Source organism: Melospiza georgiana, chromosome 1 (genome assembly GCF_028018845.1).
Source record: "Melospiza georgiana isolate bMelGeo1 chromosome 1, bMelGeo1.pri, whole genome shotgun sequence".
In the NCBI taxonomy this organism is placed as follows: domain Eukaryota; kingdom Metazoa; phylum Chordata; class Aves; order Passeriformes; family Passerellidae; genus Melospiza; species Melospiza georgiana.
The window spans coordinates 66,693,016-66,715,579 of NC_080430.1; the positions used below are offsets into that span (position 1 = coordinate 66,693,016).

General features: G+C 42.5%; 2 protein-coding genes across 3 annotated transcripts in view; one reads left to right on the forward strand and one right to left on the reverse strand.

Annotated features, from left to right (window-relative positions):
* Nucleotides 1–143: 143 nt before the first annotated feature.
* Nucleotides 144–9,087, forward strand: FAM8A1 (family with sequence similarity 8 member A1). The gene is made up of 5 exons (XM_058036056.1): nucleotides 144–689; nucleotides 4,752–4,872; nucleotides 7,128–7,251; nucleotides 7,474–7,613; nucleotides 7,930–9,087. The coding sequence occupies exons 1-5, from the start codon at nucleotides 173–175 to the stop codon at nucleotides 8,072–8,074; spliced, it is 1,047 nt and encodes a 348-aa protein (XP_057892039.1). The 5' UTR covers nucleotides 144–172; the 3' UTR covers nucleotides 8,075–9,087.
* A 791-nt stretch (nucleotides 9,088–9,878) lies between these two features.
* The window catches only part of NUP153 (nucleoporin 153), a 45,080-nt gene continuing 32,394 nt past the window's right edge, over nucleotides 9,879–22,564 (reverse strand). For both annotated transcript variants that reach the window (XM_058025423.1, XM_058025413.1), the window contains 7 exons: nucleotides 20,791–21,405; nucleotides 19,216–19,401; nucleotides 17,830–18,672; nucleotides 16,896–17,255; nucleotides 15,003–15,275; nucleotides 12,818–12,977; nucleotides 9,879–12,357 (listed from right to left, as the gene is read on the reverse strand). In XM_058025423.1, coding sequence (XP_057881406.1) covers nucleotides 12,273–12,357; nucleotides 12,818–12,977; nucleotides 15,003–15,275; nucleotides 16,896–17,255; nucleotides 17,830–18,672; nucleotides 19,216–19,401; nucleotides 20,791–21,405 — 2,522 coding nt within the window. In that variant the 3' untranslated portion in view covers nucleotides 9,879–12,272. The remainder of the gene's footprint in view (nucleotides 12,358–12,817; nucleotides 12,978–15,002; nucleotides 15,276–16,895; nucleotides 17,256–17,829; nucleotides 18,673–19,215; nucleotides 19,402–20,790; nucleotides 21,406–22,564) is intronic.

The window sequence follows — 22,564 nt, forward strand, 5'->3', positions numbered from 1 at the left end:
CTCTGCCTCAGCGCTCGGCGATACCATCTCGTGGCAGGGGCGGGGGGGAAGGCCTGTTTCTCCCCTCGCTCAGTGCTCTATTCGTAAGGCCCTTCCCCCCCCCTCCGCCGTAAGTGGGAGAGGCGAGGCGCGGCCCCGGCGCACGCGCGGTGAACGCTCAGTGCCCGCCGCGATGGAGGAGGTGGCGGAGCGCGGCCGGGCTGGCGCTGGGGCGGCGGCGATGGCGGAGGGCGGCAGCCCTGCCGGAGATGAAGCAGCCAACGCCAACGCCAATGCCAACACCAACACCAACACCAACACCGCGTCCTCACCACCGCCGTGCTCCCCTCCGGAGGGCGGCGGGACGAAGCCCCTGAGCGCGGCGGAGTACGCGCGGCGCGTACACCAGTGGCTGTGGGACTCGTACTGCGGGTACCTGGGCTGGCAGGGCTGCCCGCCCGCCTTCCTCGCCGCCGCCGCCGCGCAGCCGCCCCCGCCCGCCGCCGCTGCCTACTACAGCCCCTTCTACCTCTTCGCTCCGCCGCCGGCACACACGGCCTCGGCCGGGACGGGGCCCCGCGCCCCCGCCGCTGCCACCCCAGCCTGGCCGGGAGCGGCGGGCGCGGTGTCCCCCGTGCCCAGGGCGGCCTCCGGCAGCGCCGCCAGCAGCAGCGGCAGCGGCGCCTCCAGGGACACGGGGCGGCCGGCGGGTGAGTGGGGCCGGGGCCGGGGCTGGGGAGGAAGGGGAGCCTGGGGAGAGCCGCTGCTCCGGGCAGAGGGATCTGGAGAGGGAAGCCGGGGCTGTGCGACGTTGGGAGTCGCTGCGCTTCCGTTGGCTGCGGCCCCGGACATGTGGCTGTGCCGTGTGACACACGGTGACAGCCCTAGTACCGAGGCCGTAAGGCCGGAACTTGGTCTATAAACAAGTTTGGATGCAGGGTGACAGCCCTGATACCGAGGTTGTAAATCTAGAACCAGCAGGTTTGGGGGGATTGACTTGAATATACAATTTACAGTTTCGGAGCTTGTAAAGGTGTTTTCTTGCATACGAAGGAGTTGATTTTTTTCCACTGGAACTTATTCTTGTGGTCACATGCTTGTAATGCATCTAGCTTTTTAAGTAGCCCGTTTGGATTATGTAATCTAAACTAATTTTGCCTGCTTGAGTGAGCTCTTGGTGCTCAAATAAAATAATTTCGTGGAATCGAAGCAGAGAAGTGAAAACATGCTGACGTTGAACAAGCTTAGGCAGTGGGACCCGAGATAAACAAACGTCTGTTGCAGCTGTAAACATTGAAGGCAGTGCACAGCAGGCCTTCTGTTTATATTTTTCAGGAATAAAGCAAACTCACTCTGATTACATGAGAGGTAAAACCAGGAGCAGCAACAACTCCTCACAAGTTGAGGAGTGCCTAGGTCACATTCCTTGAATGTTCATACTGTGAGCAATGTAGGAAACTGTGGAGGAGAGCACTGCTGGTGGACTTTGGAAAAAAGCCAGAGCTCGTTTCTCCCTGCAGGACAAAGTACGACATTGCTGATCTGTGACATTTTTTATAAGCTTAGTGGCCGTATGTGTGTGGAAGGTGTTTTTTGTTCCTTTTTTCCTTATTTTCAAGGGAAGGGAGCCTAGCCTCTGAGCTTGTTTCTTTCTTATATTTTTAAGCAGATGTTTTTTTAAACATGGTTAGGACACAGAATAGTATTTTCTGCAGTTATGCTCTGATTCTGTTATAGTTCGGTTATGAACTGATGTTACCAGTCATTAAAGGGAGGGTTGGACAAAGGCTAGGCTGAAATGATTCTTGGAATTTTACCTGTTTTTTCAGGAGCTAATTCCATATATTAAAGGTTATTTGGGGCATGGATAACATTTCATGCTGCTGAACATGGTTATTCTGAATATTGCATACTATTGCAGTACACTTGACCTTCTTGAGGGGACTAGGTATGGGATGCAGCGATACAATCCAGTTATAAACAAAGACTGCTGGGCTGATGCTTTGGCTTCAGATTGCAGATGGATATATCTGGAGCAGCTAAAGTGATTATGGCTCCTTCTTCCCTGCTGCAGATTATTGCCCACACAGCAGTGAGGCGAGGCAGGGCAGGTCATGTATCTGTCCCTGTGCCAGAGCAGTTTACAGCCCGTGTGCTTATGTAAGCTGAAATAAGTGACAGCTTATGTTAATGTGGAAGATTTCAAATTGGAATGTCAAAAAGTGGGATTGTTAACTGCCTCTTCAGTCTGCCTGCAGGTGTGTGTCAGAGCAGCAGAATTTAACAGCACCCTGGGCAGTGGCTGGCTCTTTGTGGACAGTCACCATGATTTAAGACATTCCTTTGCCTGGTCCCTCCCTACCTTACTGCAGGACATTACTGCTGATCCACTGGGAACAGTAGGGCAAAAGGTGCATCCAGGCCCCAGCTGCCCTGTGGCTGACTGGTGCAAACTCCTCTTAAGCACTGTGTAGATGTAATATCCTAGACATTGAGCTGGATGGATGTTGAATTTGGCTGTCCTTGCTGAATAAATAGTAACCCTTGGCAAAAGAGTGGATTTCTGATATCATGAACAGCTTGAATTGCTGCAGTGTAAATCTGCCAGAATCTAAGGGTTGCCAAGGTTTCTTAATATGATGGAGTTAAACATAATTTGAATACTTTTTTTCCTAGCCCCATGTAGCTTCTTCTTTAGGCAGTCATTTAATTTAATGTATTCAGTTCTGAATAAATCAGTCTCTGCTACCAGCTCCAACAAATGTGCTGCTTTTGACAGAGCAGATGAAAGCTTTCACCTGGCACTGTGTACTCAAACCAGGGTTAGGAGACTGGCTATGTTTCCTCATGCCTTAGTTGAAGAATCTCTAATTAGAATTAGAGAACTTGGACAGGCTTTGACAATGCCAGTGGAATCCATTTTAGTGTTATACATGTCACAGTTTGACACTGGCCCAGCACCAGGCACCAAGAGAGTCACTTGCTCACCCTCCTCTGCCACAGCTGGGTAAAGGAGGGAAAAAAGAAAAACAAGTTAAGGAGGTTTCTTGAGTGAGATAAGGACAAGAGGACTATTTCAAGGGAAAAGCAGGCTCAACTTTAGTTGCAAAGTGCATTCTGCTGCAACGTGGGCCTCTCTTTCCATGGGATGCAGTCCTCCAAGGACAGGCTGCTCCCTGGAAGCAGGGATTCCTTCTCTCCACTGGGTCTCCCACTGGACCACAGCCTCCTCCAGGCATCCACCTGCTCTGGCATGGGCACCTCCCCACGGGCTGTGGGTGGATCTCTGCATCCCCTGTGGATCCCCATGGGCTGCAGGGGCACAGCTGCTTCACCATGGTCTCACCATGGCCTGCAGAGCAGTCTCAGCTCTGAACCTGGAGCAGCTCCTGCCCTCCTTCTCCACTGACCTTGGTGTCTCCATGTTGTTTCCCTCACATAGTCTCACCTCCTCCTCTTCTCTGACTAGAAGCAAAACTCATTAGTTTGTTTCGATTTTCTTCTTAAATATGTCATCGCAGAGGCATTGCCAGCCTCCCTCAGTGGCCCAGTTTTGGCCAGCAGCATGTCCATCTTTGTGGCCACCCTGCTGCCTCAAACCAGGCTGCTTGTGCTATCGATGCAGAGTGATCAGTGCAGCAGGTGTGAAACAGAGCTCTAGAAACCCAGGGATGTTAAATAAGAGCTGGCTCTTACCCAGTCTCTGCCAGATTCTTCTTACCCCGTTGAAAAGTGCTCTGGGCTTTTGGCTGGCCTCTCACAGCTCGTGGGGCCATGGCTGGCAGCATCCCTCTCAGCAACTGAACTGGGGAGGCTTGTTCTCATTGAAATTTGATGATGATTTTTGAGACTAGAGAGTAGGGTGATTTTATTTCCTCTTCTGTCCTTACTCTCTGTGGGGATAAGCATTCTCAGAAACAGTAACAAAACCAGTCCCTGTTTCCACAGGTTCCATGTGGTAGTAGAAAGGCATTTCTAAGTGAAGTACTGATGTGAGTCATTGCATGCTACATGTGAGAGTCATGTTCTTTGGAAAATAGAGGAGTAGCTGGGTCCAGATGAAATTATTTTGCAACACTATTTCTTGGAAACTTTCTAAGACACTCTCTAATATTTTCTTTGCTCAAATCACCTGAGTAACAAAAGCTTGTGGCTCCTTACTTTGTGGCCATTTGCATGTGGCCCGTTAAATAGGAGAATATGTTATGTTTTTTGGCTGGAGGTAGAGCAGTATGCTGTGTTTTATTAAAAGTAACATGTAGAAATGTTTATGTCAAGTATTTTCATCCATTCCTGTTTGTATTTGAGTGGAGATAAAATAGTGTTTTACTCTGAGAACTGGTACTTGGTATACACAGAAGCCTTGGTGCTGAGGGATAAAAAAGTTGTCGTAGGTCTGATTTTCTTTTTAATCTGACCTCTCAGATTTACACAAATCTGTTCTCTATGAGATTATTCTAAACAAAAGAACACAAAAACTGATCTTCTGTACTTCAGTTCTTTAGCAGGGTATGATTTTGCCTGTGATCCTAATTATGAGAGGCTCGGTTCTGAAACAGTTGAAGTTCTTCAAGAAGCTTCTTCAAATTCAACTTAAACAATTCAGATTATTTTTTATGCATACATCTTTAGAAATGTTCTCAAAAAGCATGTGAGCAGAGCTCTAGATTATGTTCTTGTAGAGAGGTTAATGTGGGTTTTGCTTTCGACATTAGTGTTAACTTTGTGTTAGTGCAGTAAAATCTGGGTAATGTGAACTATTTCTGTTGCAGGTCGGGAGTTCCTTATCCCTTCTCTGGCACACAGGTTCATAGCAGAGATGGTGGATTTTTTTATTCTGTTCTTTATAAAGGCAACCATCATTTTAAGTATTATGCACCTCAGTGGAATAAAGTAAGTTGAACAATTTAAAGCTTTGTTACATACAGCTTTAAGCTTTTCATGCTCTTTGAGGTGTCAGGTTGTATTTTTGGTATGTTTTTGCATATGATATTAAATAAATTACAGAAGTTGAGGAACAGCACCACTAGGCTAACTTCATTGTAAATACATCCTGATTTTGGGTCAGCTATGGAAACACAGAATCTGTACAGGTCTGTCAGCTCTCAAAGTCACTAACTACTAAGGAAAGATTAGACTTGCACATTTATGGAGGGGGGGAATAGCAAGATTACAAAAAAGTTCTTTTGAATTTTTAAGAAAAAACATGGACAAACTTTTAAACAGTGTTCAAAATGTACTAGATCTGGCTGGGATTAAGTTAATTTTAGCATCTTTCATGTTAATGTATAGCATCTTCTGTGGGGCTGTATTTTAGATTTCTGACTGAAGCAATGCTAACCCCACAAAAAAAAATCTGATCAAGCAGATCAGATATGTATATACTTTGAGAATACATCGTGGTTTCTAGGAATACTGCCACACTGCAGGCTTCACTGGGTGTAAATTGGTTTTTTAAAAAGTGCAAGTAATCAATGTGTGTGTCAACCATACACTAGACTGAAAGATTCGTCATTTCACATTTTTGTACTCAGATGTAGTAATTTACCTCAAACACTTTCTTTTTTAACTGCTTCTTTAACTGTTGATACCTTACTTCTTAACTCTCTTATTCTGTTTTGGGTTGGTGTACTCAATATTCCAGTCTGATTAAGAGATGAGATCTTGGTGCAGTCAGTAATTCCACTACTGTACAAACACATTTTGGAACCCAGGCTTTCTGCTCAAGAGCCATCCAAATGTTGCCTGACTGTAAATTGATAACAGACATACAGATAACATCTTCCAGACACCTTCACCTGCAGCTAGAAAGGGGTGTGGAAGAGGGTCAAATCCAAAACAATAAATACGTCAGTGTAAATGATTGCTGGGTTTTGTTCAGATAAGCAGCAATTAAAATGCCAAAGGTTCATTTCTGTTAAGTGGCCAGATCCCATCACCTGTAACCTGACAGTTTGTGTTTCTACTTTGCCTTTAGTAGGTGGAGAAAGATACAAAGTGAAGTAGTGGAAAGATGGGGAACAACTATATGTATGTTGCTGCTGTAAAGTGATGAAAGAGTAATTTACAGCATTTTCAATATTAATAGTTTTGTGAGACAGTTGCTTACAGGGAACTTCAGAGAAATGTTCTGAGAGGTTTTCTGTTTAAGAGACCTGGTGGGCTTGGGGTTAGGCTGAATTGTCATGGAAAGCATAGGCCCTCACAGGCTCAAGAAGAACTTTATTCTCTTCAGGCCAAAGCTGCATTGAAAGGAAATGTAGGTTGTGCTACATTAGTTTTTTAATTCCTGGGTTGTTTGAGGGTTTTTTCTGTCCTCAAGTCTGAATAAAAAGGAGGGCAGGTCACACAAATATTAGATGGACTGTTTCAAAGTGGGACTGCACAGTTCTACGTGAGCCTTAATTAGATGCATGAGTGAGAAATTCTTGCCTTAATGTGTTGCAAGTATATCCATTCCAGGTATCAGATAAGAATGTTACATTTGTGGAGTTTATCTTACAAAAATATGCCATTAACTCCAAATGGATGCTTTGCATAGCTCTGTTAGGCTAAAAATCTTAAGGTTTCAATTGCTTTATGTTTGAATCCTCCTATTGCATACCAAGGTGCCTCCAGACAAGTATGGTGAGCCGTGAAGAATGAGAATGAGGAACCCTGATGAGAACCCTGATCATGCAGAGGAGGATATGGGGCTCTACTGATTTCTTAGGGAGACTGCCAACTTCTCCCTTGCATTTGTAAAGAGTGCCCTTTTCTTTTTCCTTGAGTGTAGTGTAAGAAGATACTTGGAGACTTGGATGCCTTCCATTTGTATCAAGTTCAATGATTATGTGCAAAATCTGTTTACCTCCCAAGAAGTGTGAGAATTTTCAGAACAATTCTGCAGCTCACTACCCAGGGATACCATTGTGCAAAAGTGGTAATAAAGAATGATCTTTGCTTAATGAAAAAGACAAAACAAACTAGGCAGTAACTCAGAATGAAACTGAGTGTTCTGAATTTTAATGACTTGTTTAGTATCAGAGAGGGCAAGGAGCTTTTGTTGTCTTATAATACCAGAACGGAGGGAGTGAATTCTGGTATTAAAGGGGTAACACTGGTATTGGGAGAAGGATGGTTTTAAAGTTCAGTTTTATTTTGTACAGGGACATCTCTAAATTTGCCATGCATTACATCATAGAAGAAATAGATGAAGATACGTCCATGGAAGATTTGCAGAAAATGATGGTAGTAGCTCTCATCTACAGGTTATTAGTCTGCTTTTATGAGGTAACTACTCATAAACATTAACCCCTGTAATTAATAGTTGTGAGTTGTTGAAGAAATGGTTTTAAAAAATAATGTTATCGTTGGCCAATAAAGTAAATCCTCTTAATGGTATTTTGGATTATGTTGAAGCTTATGACATTCACATAGTTGAGGATAACCAAGTTTGGGACAACTGTCAACAACACGGTGATGTGCGGACTTAAAATAACCTCTCTTTTACAGATAATCTGTATTTGGGGAGCAGGTGGAGCAACCCCAGGGAAATTCTTGCTTGGACTGCGAGTTGTGACGTGTGAAACTTCCGTCCTTATTGCACCCAGCCGCGTGTTAGTCATTCCATCCTCTAATGTCAGCATGACAACGTAAGTGCTCCTGCCTCAGTCCTGCTGCATTCAGGTTAACAGTGTCGAAAGCGTGGGATTTGGAAGGAAGTTCACCGTTGCTTTGTTGTTGACCTTTGCAGCAATTAGACTGCAACAGCTATTGTCAGATTCTGTGATCTAAGAATAAAATGGTAATTATTCAGCCACATGGAGTATTTTTCAGGGTAGGTGGTTAAATCTCCTCTAGAGCTCAACTTTTGTGCTGTGCAAAACTTGGGCACTAAACGTGGAAGTTAATTACTAATGTAAGCAGAAAAGTGAAAGTAAGGCACTGAATGTTCTATTCTGATTTCAGGTCCACAGTACGAGCTTTGATCAAGAATTTTTCAATTGCATCATTTTTTCCTGCGTTCATTACGCTGCTGTTTTTCCAGCACAACAGAACAGCCTATGATATTGTAGCAGGAACTATTGTGGTCAGAAGAAATGGAGTCAGATGATACCAAAAAATGAGATTTCCGGACTGGTTCTAAACATCCCCTCCAAATCCCAGTGAATAAAAGACCTACCCCAGAACTGAAATTGAGGTGTCTGTTGGAATCTTTTGCCGTAATTGAATAGGAACTGATTCAGAAGCTGAAGAAAATGTATGGTTCCTGTATGATGCCAGCAACTACCTTCGAAGTGTTGGAGTTTTCATAGACGCCAAAGAAGTTTGGGAGAGAAAATATGTATTAAATCCAGGAGTATTAACTTCTGACTGATGAGACAAAACCTGTCTGCTTTAACTGCAAAAAGGAACTGTTCTGTTTGTCAGTTTGTGGAAAGCAGATCCCTAGGAATATGCCACCTTAAAAGAAATGTTGCTCCTACAATTTTGGATGTTGGCAGATAACTAGAAAATGAAGTTCTTCTCCAGGCAGTTGCCTGTCAAAGGATATGGAGGGAGAAACCTGCAGTATTAGGCAGCAAGGCAAATGATGTTAATTAAATTGCCATGTATTTAGAGAGATCAGCAGTGGTTATCAGTGTCTTTTATTATTGCTTCACAGTTCGTATTTCTTCACCTTTCAAGTATTTTCTCACAACATTGATGTGAAAAGTTTTTTTGCATGATTGTCTCAAGCACTGTCACTTACTTCACTTGTCCAAGCTAATGAAGAAGTGAAACAATAGCTGCTTTTTCCTCTGGGAAGGGTGTTACACTGCAGTGTTAGTGATCTGGTGTGTGTAAATAATTCTGGAGCCAGCAACAGTACAGACCATGCTAATGAAAGGTAACTTTTTTGCTTCTGTTTTGAGTGAAAGCACTTGTCTATTTCTTGCATATAATGCAGAACAGGAGTGAATATGTTTCGGGAGCATGCAGAAAACATTAACTGAAATGTGTTATGGGTTTAAATCTGCAGAAGTACAAATACTGGTTATTTTCACTTTATTATTCTGGCTAATTGTTTGTATATTCAGAATAACTTAAATACTGAATAAAGAAACCTAATATTTTGCATGACTATATCGCTTTGATGATTAATTTATTGTCATGTTATTAGCATCTCAGGAAATTAATGTAAGCAATATTAATGTTCTACTGAACTCTGAGTATGGAACTCTTTGATCAGTTTTTGTATGTTCCTCTCTTAGGCTTAACGTGCCACTCTCAGTGGCTGCAGTTCTTACCCTCCCTTCAACTTTGCCCAGTGGCTTGGTTGGCAGTAGAAATGTTTGAGAGCTTGGTTATGGCTCTTGTCTCCAGGTGTATTAACTTCATCAGTAACGTGTTCAGATGCTGCAGTATTTCGTTGGACAAGTTGTGTTATTCTGTGAATGACTGTATTGTGCTTGCATTTCAGTTTTCGTTGGGCATGATGATTCAGGACTAGATCCCGTGCTTATGGTTGCAGAATGGATGTTTTGCCATCCATTACATCTCCAGAATGAGGTCCCTAACATTTTAGATAACTACTTTAAATATTTATTTTTGAAGTAAAGGAAGAAAAGTTGTCTTGGCTAGAACACTGTTTTTAGAGCCCTTGCTTAATCACATTTTTTGAATACTCCCAGGGATGGTGATCCTACTACTTACAGACAGCCTCTTCCAGTGCTTGACAACCCTTTCCATTAATTTTTTTCCCTAACATCCAGTCTAAACCTTGTGACACCAGCTTGAAGCCATTTCCTTGTCCTAGCACTTCTTACCTGGGATGAGAGACCAACCTTGCCCCCCCCCCCACTGGCCTCCTTTCAGGCAATTGTAGAGAATAAGGGCACCCCTGAGCCTCCTTTTCTCCAGGCTAAACATCCCCAGTTCCCTCAGCTGCTCCTGACAGGGCTTCTGCTCCGTTCTTTCAAAGCCTTTAGCACTGACGCTGTGCATGGCAATCAGCCTGATGAAAGCTAAAGCCATCAGAACCAACTTTAAAGTCCTTTCTGGGATAATTTTTGCCTATTCACAAGAAGAACTTTTATTCTCTTTACTCTTGCAGTGACCTAAAAACTAGGATTCAAAGGGGGGAGGGGGGAGGAAGGGAAAAGCAACACTGTTGGCTAAAACTTTATTACTACCAATTCAGGTATAAGGGAAGGTATCTCTTACCCTGCAGAAAAATACCACCCTTCCACCACGTAAAGAAAACAGTTACAATGCAAGAACACAGAGCCTGTCCATGGAAATAGGTATACGTTGTGCTGTTGGCTGGCTTTTAGTTTGTCTCTTATGCAAGCTGTATCCCAGATGGTGCTTGTTTCTGCTTGAAGGACAAGTGCTTGGCAGGTGATTTAGGGCTAAGGGGCACAAAGTGGAAATCTCTGGCATTTTTCACATGTAGACAGCTGGAAACAGGTAATTGCATATAATCCTTTAGTGGCTACAGTGGCATGATCTGACTGCCTCAATAGCAGTGAGAATGTGTGTGGTTTGAAAGTGAAGTTGCTGAGCATTTTCTGTTTCTAGAAACAGTGACTGGGGCCCTACACCTGAAAAGAGCAGGAGGCCTTTGCCCTGTCATGTCCAGCTTGTGCTTGAAAGGCATCTCACACCAGCAGCACCTGCAGGAGCAGGGAGCAGTGCTGGGATGAGTGGCAGAAGTGCCAGCCAGGGCCCCAGCAGTGCTTCTGGAGACATGTACACCACTGACAGTGATGCAGTCTCTGCCCTTCTAGCTGAGGGGAGAATTAATGTCTGAGTCAGAGACAGACTGCTGTGACTTGGTACAAATTCAGCTGTGGGTCCCCAGATGAACAAGCATTTCCTCTGATTTTACTAGAATAGTGTCTGTTCTCCAAGAAGTTCCTGTAACTGCTACAGAAGCGCCCACCCCCTATTACTCATTTCCAGTCTTCAGTTAGAACAATGCTGAATGTTTATAAGCATTGGGTTGGGTTTCTTTAATAGCACTACAGAAAATTAACTGCAGTCAGCTGACACATTGCTCAGCTGCTCCAAGCTTCAGCCTACAGTAAAACTCTCCTTCCTAACAGGAGACTTCTAAATCTAAGATCCTCTAAAATCAATGGGAAAAAGCAGAGGCTGAAGAAAGCACGAGACATTGCTCAGGTTGAGGGAACCATCTCATACAGTTACAGCTGGAGAAGCCTTTACAGAGAGTTAAAATTGCCAGGTAATATTTCGCAGTTTTTATTGATGGCATTTATCCCATGGTTTAACATGTTAATTATACTGTAATAAACATGGCTTTAATATTAAACTTTTCCTTATTATCCAAAGTCACCACAGTCCATTTCAGTAAATATAAAAATATATACTTAATACTTTGTACAATACTGGTTTTTGGTCCAAACAAAAATGGATCAGAAAAGCCAATAAACTTACTTTAAGAATTCCCAATTTTAAAGATTTTCTAAATGGATTTAGGCAACTTTGAATAATGGGATTTACATAAAATCTGAGACAATACTAAACAAAAATGGCTGTAACACACAAAATTAAAATTTCAATTTCACAGATTTGTTATGCCAAAAAAGTACATAGAGAAACAAAATCGTATTTACACATCTCATAATAAAATAACAAGGCGAGACAGGTGATAAAGGGCTGTAAGAATGAAAATATAGAAATAGCATATAATTATTAAATGAAGAACTACAGATCTAACAAGTCCTTAGCATGGATCATCCTTTAATCAGTCTTCCCCTATCAGAAAATTTTAGTGCACAATACACCCAAACTCACTCACTTCACACATACACCAGCACAAACTCAGCATAGAAATCATTCGTTATCAACATTCTCTACTCTATACAGCATCCCTCGCTGATATAATTACAATTTCGAGGCGTCAGTAAACGCGGATGAGCGCACGTCGTGGTGCGGATGAAGAGGTATCGACAAGCCATTCACTGTGCAGGCTCTACTCAGGGCTACAGCCAGACCATGCCGAGTCAGTGAAAGAAGTAACTTGAGACTTTTGCTTGAGAACAGCCTTGTTGCCAACTTTACTTGCTACCAAAAAAACGTAACAGGGAGAGGGGAGGGAAGGACAGGAAAGCTAAGTTTTATATTCCTTTAGGCAGATCTGACTTCCGACAAGCCAGCGTGAGGTACAATCCCAGTAACTGAACAATTCAGGGTAGTAGCTGAACATTTCAGGATAGTAGCTGAACAATTCAGTCAGGGTAGAAGCTCAACAATTCAGGATAGTAGCTGCTTCCAATGTTTTTGATGCTTTACCGATCAGGCGTTTACTTTCTACGTCTAACTGCAGTCTTTATCTTCCGACCAGCAACTGAAGATCCAGAGGCAGAGAAAACATTTTTCCCATTTGTCCTATTAAAAGAAATTAGTAGTTCAGAGTTTAGGACAGTGTAGCTGAAAATTCAGTAGCAGCACTGAGCAGATATTCCAGAACAACTGTTTCACAGTCTTGTCTCACTAGTTACCAGGTGGCAACAAGCAGCAAATGACGAACAGGAGGAAGAGAGTTCCAGAAACCAATTAAATCTCTCTTATTCAGAAGGTAAGCAGCAGCATAATGGCTGGATCGGGTTCTACCTTTCAAAAACAAGAGAATCTCACATGTGTTGATGTGTGACACTCCTGACAGCTAGGCTCCTTTACAGATAGCGGTGCTTAGTTAGCCAGTCAGGCTAATAAAAGGAAGGATGCCAAATCTAGTTTCAAACTCCAAGGTTCATCTGAACACCTCATGATTTAACAGCAGTAGAGGCTGAACACTGTCCACTGATATTACCCGAAGCTCAAGGGAAATTCTGATATGGTCTCTTACCCCACTGTAAATGTTGGAGCCTGGTTGAACGAAAATCCCGAAGTACCAGAAGGTGGTGCAGGAGCTGCTGATGCAGGAGGATTTGCACCGAAAGTGAATACTCCTGGGTTATTTGGAAAGCTGAAATTAGTAGTATTACTTCCAAACTGGAATACAGAACCTGGGAAGATGGGGTGGAAGCAGAAGGAAGTAAGAAAGCTGAAATTTGAGTTCATCCTTTTCAGTAAAATTCTCATGTTCTTCCCCATTATCTTTAAACATTATTCTTTTAACAGGTTGCTTGAGATGACAAAGTTGGGGAGTCCACCAGAAGTGTCAGATTACTACAGGAACAGTTTATTGAATTCACAAGTGGAAGAGACGTTCAAGACCTTTGGGTCCAACCCCTGCCCTAACACCTCAACTAAACCATGGCACCGAGTGCCACATCCAGTCTTTTTTTAAACACATCCAGGGATAGTGACTCCACCATTCCAGTGGACAGACCATTCCAGTCTTTATCACTCTTTCTGTAAAAAACTTTCCCCTAATATCCAACCTGTATTTCCTGTGACGCATCTTGAGACTGTGTCCTCTGGTTCTGTCAGTTGCTGTCTGGAGAAAGAGACCAACCCCCACCAGGCTACAGCCACCTTTCAGGGAGTTGGAGAGAGTGACAAGGGCACCTCTGAGTCTCCTTTTCTGCAGGCTAAACACCCCCAGCTCCCTCAGTCGTTCCTCACAGGGTTTGTGTTCCCAGCCCCTCACCATCCTTGTTGCCTTCTCTGGACGTGCTCCAGGGTCTCAATGTCCTTCCCTCACTGAGGGGCCACAACTGGACACAGCACTCAAGGTGTGACCTCACCAGTGCTGAGTACAGGGAAGGGATCACCTCCCTGCTCCGGCTGGCCACACTGTTCCTGACACAGGCCAGGATGCCACTGGCCTTCCTGGCCACCAGGGCACACTGCTGGCTCATGTTCAGCTGCTGTCACCAGCACCCCCAGGTCCCTTTCTGCCTGGGCACTGTCCAGCCACACCATCCCCAGCCTATGACACTGCAGGGGGTTACTGTGGCCAAAATGCAGGACTCAGCACTGGGACTTAATAAACTTCCTCCCACTGGACTCTGCCCATCCATCCATTCACACAAGGAATTTTTATAGTAATACTGCTGGCACACTGATAACTAGTTGTTTGCTAGCTTACATGCCACTATTAGACTTACACCTGTGCATACTGAAGTTTATTAAGCAAGTCTTAAATTGTAAATTTATATTCAGGCAAACTTTCCTGTGTTCATGCAATGGATCTGGGCACTTCCTTTCCTTTAATGTGTCAGGAGTACCTTGTCTGAAAAAACCCCAAACATTCCAATTATCAGAGTAAACTAAGAAGTAATACAGAAAATCCAGAGAGAACTTTATCTTTAAAATGCTATCGGATTAATGAAAGATCAACTGAGTAATGTGTTGTGCACTTATCTGCTTGTACTAATCTACTGATCAGTACAAAAATGTCAGCTACTTTTAATGGAGGCTATTTTGTAAAACTTCTGAGAGGAAAAAAGGAGGCTTTTCCCTTTCAGTATTTGATGTGATATCAAATAGACATTCTGGCACTGGTTTTGTTTTTTCATTATTACTAGTATGGAACAGATCTTTCTTAAGTTACAAGGTTCATTCTCTGCCCCTTTCCCATGGCATTTTATACTTCTTTAGTAAAAAGATCTTAATACAGTCTTAATCCATAAATGCTTAAAAAATCCCCCAAAGAATTCTGACTGTATTTTAAGCAATAAAATGATTGATTCAATTCTCAAATAAAAAAATAACCATTTTGCACTGTGTCTGCTCTTTTGTTTTACACAATCTTACCAGTGATTACTCCGTGGGTTTTCAACAGTTCCTTTTAATCATTAGGTTTCTAAAGAAAATAAAGCTCAAAATTTAGTTGTAGAGTTGCAACCTCCATGTCTGCTAAGTCTCTTGCGGAGAAGGCTTACTGTGAAGCTGGATACCTGTGGTACATTGTGTCTCCACAGTCAGGACTGGGACATAAATGACAACTCTATACCCATTACTTTTACGGACAGCAATTCCTGTATTTAAATACACACACAAGGCTGAAGTTGTCTTTCTCCATATAATTCATGAAAAATAAAATAAATGTAATCCTTAAACAGGAGAGGACGGTGGGCACTCACCAGCACTGGGGGTACCGGAGCCAAAGGCCGGCTGCTGGGCTGCCGGCTGTCCGAACACGGAGGGCGGAGTGCTGCTGGTCACCGAGCCGAAGGCAGAGGGAGCGGGCTGAGAGCCAGCGGAAAACAACGGCGTGGACAGCGACCCGAAACTGGGAGCGCTTTGCTGCCCCGAGCCCGGGCTCGGCCCGAATGCTGGTAACTGGCTGGCGCCAAAGGCCGGGCCAGCAGCCGGCGCTGCGGGCCCTGAGCCAAACAGAAACGAAGACGACGACCCTTGGGGACAGAGAGGGATGTCAGTGTGGGCCCCTTGCCTCCCACCCTCCAGAATGAATCCAGAAACAAAAGGTTCTCAAGCCTCAGGTCTGCTGGCTGTATACTCATCCTCATTTCAAACTAATTGTGGGAGTATATCAAACAGACACTACCTCAGCCACAACAGGAATTGCATCTTTTCTTTTAAGCAACATGAGAAACACTGTGTTTGTGAGAGTCAGACAAAATTAAATCTCTAACGCACTGCCTCTTCATGTTGTGCAGACAGATTCCTACAGTGTTTTAATCTGCATTGACTGAAAGCTGTTTCTACCACACGCATGGAATATTCATTCAAACTGGATTTTTACAACATGCAAAATACAGCTCCTGATTTATTAGGACTAGAAGAACATATATATTTTCCTTTCAGCAGCTTCACCCCTCTCCTATTTAAGTGTTTACCATTATCAACTTCTGGAGGCCAAATCAACCTTGAAGTAATCTCAAAATCCTGGCTTAGCAGAGTAATTCTCTACTTATCATCAACAGAGAACCAGCCCAACGGTTGAGCTGCATGACCAGCACAAATCATGAAATGCACCTGAACAGTGACTCTGAAAGTACATGGCAGACCTGCTATGCCAAAGGGGCATTTTAAACAGCAGTATTAATGCTCATGCAACAGGAAATACCCTCTAATTGTGCCATAACTTGGAACAGCTGACTTTCTTTCCAAGATGAGATACATGGTAAAACTTAGGTTTCTGAATTTGTGAAGATGTTTGAAATATGGTGTCACTTACTAACAAAATTACACTGAATGTAAGCAGTTAAAATTGATCTGCTGGTTGTTGTAATTTAGGACTCTGTTTCTGATCCACAAAAAAGTGTGCAAATTAAACTTCTGTGACTGACAAAGTTAAGCCATCAGGATCAAACTAGATTAAGTCTTTCCCTGACAGATACAATCTTATTTCCAATATCTTCCATGGCTCATAGGAATACAGATAATTTGGTGTATTTAGTCATGCATTTGTTCATGCAATTCAGGCAGTGGAGTAACTGCCTGAAGAAAAACATGAAGAAACTCTGTATTTCTTACTGCTGTCTTCTCTAAATTGCTAGAAAATTAACATGCACTGGCCATGCTCCTTGGTAAAAACCAACCCTTAAGCAGCATTAATTAATTGCATGTTGAGGTACTCCATTTATAGACACTTGTGAGGGAAGGACTTGGCAAAGCTTGACATTATTTCCAGGAATTCAGAGTTTTAGGTATAGAAGCGCAAAAGCAGGAAAGTTGTAATTCATTGACTTCTAACTGTAAACACTGGACTAACAGTGACTGAATAAAGAAATTATCATTCCCATGGTGAAAAGCTCCTGTACAAACTGAAATCCAGTAAAGGTTTGTCCTTTAAAATAAAACTACTGTGGTGCCAATTCATTCCTAAACTGTATTTTCCACACTGAAGGAAAATTAACATTGCTGGATATAAATCCTCAGTATTTTTCTCTACTTCTATGCATTTAGCCTGCACATTTTCCAAAGTAAAATATTAATGGAACAGCATCTCCTTAGTCTACTACATAAAGGCAAAAATGAGAAAATGAGAAGAGCAGCTATTTAAAACGTACCTGTTGAATTTGATGTAGTTGTGGCTCCAAAAGTAAATCCTGAATTTGCTGCATTGGTACTGCTCTCTCCTGAACGAAAGAGAAACGGAGTGAGAGTCGAGCCAGTGCTGGAAGATGTGGTTGCTGGTTTGTTCTCTTGAGAGAAGCCAAATGACTGAGATGTTGCAGATTCTGCAGGATTGCCAAAAACAGAGCTGGTCACAGTGTTGCTGGGTTGTCCAAACACAAAGGGAGTGGGAACTGGCGGAGGGTTTGAGGAAGAGAGGGTGCTGCCAAACATGCTGCTGCTGTTGGCTGAAGTGGTGGGTACCACTGTGCTGGAGGAACTGGAGCTCAAGAAGCTGAAGGACGCTCCCTGATCTGAAAGGAAGAAACACAGTTACCACTAAGTCACACAAATGATGTTTAACAACCAAGAAGTTTTCACACAGCAACCATCACTGAAAAACTTTAACCCTCCACTGCAAACTTTCAACAAATTAAAGGATACAAAACTGTGCGATATCTATGAAGTGATCTTTGCACCTTTATAGCAGTAGAGAAACTGCAGCACAGCTGCAAGTAGATAGAAAGAAGATATTCCCTCTCTTCTTCCCTTTCACTATAAAAACAACACAAGTATGAGGCTCTATACTGCACCATATTACAGATTTTATCACCAACTAAGCTGCTCCTACTGAGACAGTACAACTTCTGTGCTTACACAAGCAGTGATACAGGTTACTTAAGGTGTGGCAATTTTTCTTCTGTCTCAACATAGTATTAAAACTCACTGAAATCTACGAAAAAATTGCCACATACTGCTTACACATCAACAACTAGAACTAAAGACATGCTGCAGGTAGTATATGAATCCCACAGATGTTGTCCAGTACAGCCTCAGAGGGATTATTTGATAGAGCAGAGAAGTGAAGGCAAAAGATGTTCTATTTACCACAAGTACTGGTTGGTGCCCCAAAGGCAAAAGGTGCCTTTGCCTGCTCACTTTCCTTTTCCGATGGTTTACCAAAACTAAAATTGAATACAGGTTTTGCTGTGCTCTCCTCTTTGGTATTCTCAGCTGTTCCAGATGAAAAGATAGGCTGTGCCTTTAACTCTTCATTGTCAGCTTTCTTTCCAAATGCTAATGGACCAGCAGAAGTGACAGAGTCCTGCTTCTCTTCTGCCCTTCCCAAAACAAACTGTGAGGCAGGTGCAGACTCCACACTGCCGAAAGAAAAGCCTCCCTTCGTTGAAACAGTTTCATCCTTTTTCTCTTCTGACTTCTTAAATGGCAAAGCAGGTGATGCTGCATCCTTTTCCGCCACAGTTCCAAAAGTGAAGCCACCGACTCCAGTTTTATTCTCATTAGTAGTTAAGGAAGAAGTAGAACTTGTAGCAAAACCAAAACCTCCCAAAACTGGTTCCTCTTTCTTTTCCTGCTGCCCCAGACTCGTTGTTCCAAACTGAAATGTTGAAGGAGCCTGACTGCTTGCAGATGGAAGTCCAAAGGTAAAACTGTTACTTTTACTTTCTTTTTTGCTGTCTTCTGATTTAGAGTCTGAGGAAGAAACTCCAAATTTGAAGTTCCCTGAACCAGTAGGAAACTTAAATCCTCCAGTCACAGTGTTGGATGATGCAGATTCGGATGCAATGCCGAACTTAAAGCTACTTTGTTCTCCAAATTTAAAATTTCCTGTGCTACTTAACATTTGAGAAGATTCAGAGGACGATGACGGGACACCAAATGTAAATGATGGCATTGCAGCATTTGTAGACACAGTAGCAGTACCAAAACCTGCAGAAATAAGCAACAATGTCAAATTTGCAATATATGATGTAATACATGCAGGCTTTAGCTACATGGATGGGATTCTAGTCTTGAGCTTTCTCAGAGTCAAAACTGTTCAACAAAACACCCCCGACATGCAGACAAGTAAGGAAACTCCACACTTCCTCTCTACACTTCCTCTCTGTATCTTTTTGTCATGGTGCTCTTCTGTGCAGCAGCTGGCTTGGAAAGGCACACAGCTGAGCTCTTTGAAAGACCGAGGTCTTTGTCTAAACTCCGAAAGAACAACACACATAAGGGCTTGAAGCAAACAACTGTGTCACTGACACAAGCTTTCCTCTAAAAAACCCTATCCTTATCTGAAAATAGGCGTGGAAACATGCACACCATCTTATTTAAGCAACATTGCTAACATGCACACCATCTTATTTAAGCAACATTGCTAAACAACAAATGGACAGTTTTGCCATACTCAATGGAAAAATCACTATACTTAAAAAAAAGGAAAGAGGTTGTAGAATGTACATCCTTGTTCTTAGTAAGTATTACCTTTGAGCTCTGCTTTGGTGCCTGGCTTCGCAGTTTCACAGGCTATGCATTTTGTGGCTTCTGCTTTGTTTGGGACCAAGCAGACCTCACATTCCCAACTTCCTTCAGGCATCTTGAATTTGTCTAAATCCAGACAACCTCCAGAAGAAGCAGAAACACTGCTACTGGTCACAGGCACTGAACTCCCTGAAAAAGAAGAAAAATAGTTAATCATCCTGCTTAAATCATACACAAATCTTTTAAGAAATGCTCACTAAATTGCAAAGCACACAAGTGTAACAGTAAAAAACATCAAGCTACAAGTTGATTTGAGTCAAACACAATCTGAGAATGTAAACAATAGAAACACCTGAATTCTTCTTTATAATCTATATATGAATTCAAGAACAAATTGAACCAGTGACATTTAAACAGCAACTGCAGTTCATAAAATGCAGGAACACAGCCAATTTCAGATGTAAATTACAGGTGCTGTACTGAACTAGAACTACTAAAAGAATTCCTGGGGACACCAGTTACCAGTAGTCAAACTTAGCATCACTCGAGTTAATGATCACTGTCAAGTGATGCAAGGGTGAGAATTTACTACAATGATTCTTCAGCAAGTCACAAGGACAGGACACATCCCAACTATATAGTAACAAAACTAAAGAAGGAACTGAAAGCTTCCAAACCCACAACTCTGTGTTCACCACACAAGCTACACTGCCTTTAACAGCAGCAGAAACCTACTGCTGCTGAGGTGTGAAATCCAACACTTGCCCTCTGACTCAAACTTCAGCTCCACAAGTGTCAAGAGTGAAGCAGACATCCCAAAGGCACAAAAGCATCACATAACTGCACTCTTCACCTACAATGAACCACTGAGGGTGGCACTCAAGGGAGAGACACAAGGTAATTTCTCAAGCTCAAAGCAGCAATGTTTCCTAGACAGGAATGGCTCTTCTTTTCCCCAGCACATCCAGGGAATTTATGTCCTCCCATTTTACCTGCTTCATTCATCCCCTTGACAAACATAAAGTAACTGTGCAAATTTGAAATTATGGCTCTGGTTTAGCACACGAAAACTAGACAAAGACTACACTGACTTGGAATCTGGCTTCATACCTCTGCTCAATTCCACACAAATGCTGACTGGAGACATTTTAAGCCATGTTGTGCAAATACTGCTTCTACCTATGTTTTGAAAGAGGAAAACAAAACCCCAACAAATCCAGTAGTTTTTAGCTCCTTTCAAGGAGTTTACATTTTTCCCCGATGAAAATGAGTCAAATGATTTTAAGCTAATCAAGGCATCCATTTTAGTCATCTTTCCTCACTAGCTGTAAAGCAGGGTATATTTGCTTCAGTTCAGCTCTGCACTAACACATTTCACAATCAGTTCAACTCATGTGACAGGCTGGAATCTGGGCTGAGACCTCCAAAGTGCCTGCAACCACTCCTGCAGAGAGCCACTAATCCATCCTGTCTGGCATACAGCCATGCTGCTCAAAGTATTTTTTATATGCAACATATTTTATTCTTTTAAAAATACACATAGACTAAGACTGAAACAACAGAGAAAAAAGAACAAACCTGTTTTCTCAGACTGACAAGCTACACATTTGCTGTCTTCTGCCTTATTCTGTAGAAGGCACACTGAACAGTTCCAAGAGCCTTTTGGCTGTTTAAATTTGTCTCCAAATCCCAGAGTGACTGTTGTGCCAGTGCTGCTGGAGGTGGATGTCACTGTCACCGAGTTGTCTGTGACCACTGGCATTGTCAGAGCAGGCATCACTCCTGTCCCAGGCTTTGGTGTCTCACATGCTATACATTTTGTAGCTTCAGGTTTGTTCTGGACCAGACAGGTATCACAATCCCACGTGTTGGGTGCTGGTTTAAATTTGTCTTCAAAGCCCAGTGTCCCCACTGTGGGGACTGCTGTCTTGGAGGAGACACACGGACTCACACTGACCGTCTGCTTCGTACTCTCAGCAGTGGACACTTTAGCAGCTTCACATGTTACACATTTGCCATCTGTGGTTTTGTTCTGCAGACACTGGTCATGTGTGTCAGACTGCCAAAACGAGGATGTTTGTTTAGAGGTGTCTTTAGCTGCAGAAAAACTACTTATTGCAGGCCTGGTATAGACCACTGTGCTCGTCACAGGCTGTGCCGATGAACAGGAGGGTGACTTCCCAGCCATAAAGCCTAGTTTAAAAAAAAGAAAAAGGAAAGTTCTTACTAATGAAGCTGTACTGCATGGAAGTTACTTATAATAGCAGACAGCACAAATCTAAACCTAGTGCCAATGGTTACAACTATACATTCCAACTAACTGCAAGAGGAAGTCCATGGAAATCTTATCTAAAGGGATGAAATTTCATATGCTGAGCTGGGACACAACAGAACACTTATTTAAAGCTTGATTTAACTCTTCACTTCCAAGAAAGTTTTAAAGACACATCTCATTTCTATCTGCCACTAGACTGGTAGATACAAGGATAAACAAACACTACTGAAAGCTGATGATCTGTCACCGACTGGAAACAATCCAATTTCATTTTAAGACACCATGTCAAATCAAATCAAATTTCCAAAGCTATTTCTGCCATAGTAGATGACTCATTATTTAGTAGCTGTACAGCAGTTGGTACTTGGAGCAGCAATCCACACAGTATTACCCTGCAAATACTGAGTAATAATTAAGCAATAAAAATTAAGACAAACACACAATTTTTTTCTACAATCTTGGTTCAAAATGCACTGGGCACAGGCTAACTCTTTATTTGAAGGTGCAAACTTTTCAGAAAACAAGAATCACCAATACGGAAACACTAATGAAAATGCTATAGCAACACATCTTAAATGTCAGCACAGTTTAACTCAAAAGCTAAAATAAAGAGTTTCTCTTTTTATTATTATATTATTCTTGCATTGGCGTTGTTTTTTCATATTAGAGTTGGAATCTTTGAACAGTGTGGATTTAGAACCTGATTCTGTTAAACTGCTGAAGAAAACTGAAGCCCCTTCAACCACAGGTCTCTCCTTGAACAAAACACACAGTGTATTTTCTCTCACTTAACTCTTTGCAATATAAAAATAGGCACTGCCTTAAGCTGTACATAGATTTAGTAATAAGAAATCTTGCTGTAGCTTAGGGGAAAGATCAAGTTCAATTAAGTCCTTTTTCCTAAAACAAAAAACATCATCTACACACACTTTACTCATCTACACTTTTTACTCAACAGTTGAAAACAATCACAATGACTTGGAAACCATTTTTTTTGAAGTGAGACAGCCCACTGCTACTTAAAATTTACATCTGAACCCATAGTAACTGTCAACATTTTAGGTAGAAAGATACGCA

What these genes read in the sequence shown, in the direction of transcription:
- FAM8A1 (XM_058036056.1), top strand. Translation starts at nt 173, where the DNA reads ATGGAGGAGGTGGCGGAGCGCGGCCGGGCTGGCGCTGGGGCGGCGGCG. An exon ending in ATGCACCTCAGTGGAATAAA is followed by an intron (nt 4,873 to 7,127) that starts GTAAGTTGAACA and finishes TATTTTGTACAG; the next exon opens with GGACATCTCTAAATTTGCCA. An exon ending in TATTAGTCTGCTTTTATGAG is followed by an intron (nt 7,252 to 7,473) that starts GTAACTACTCAT and finishes TCTCTTTTACAG; the next exon opens with ATAATCTGTATTTGGGGAGC.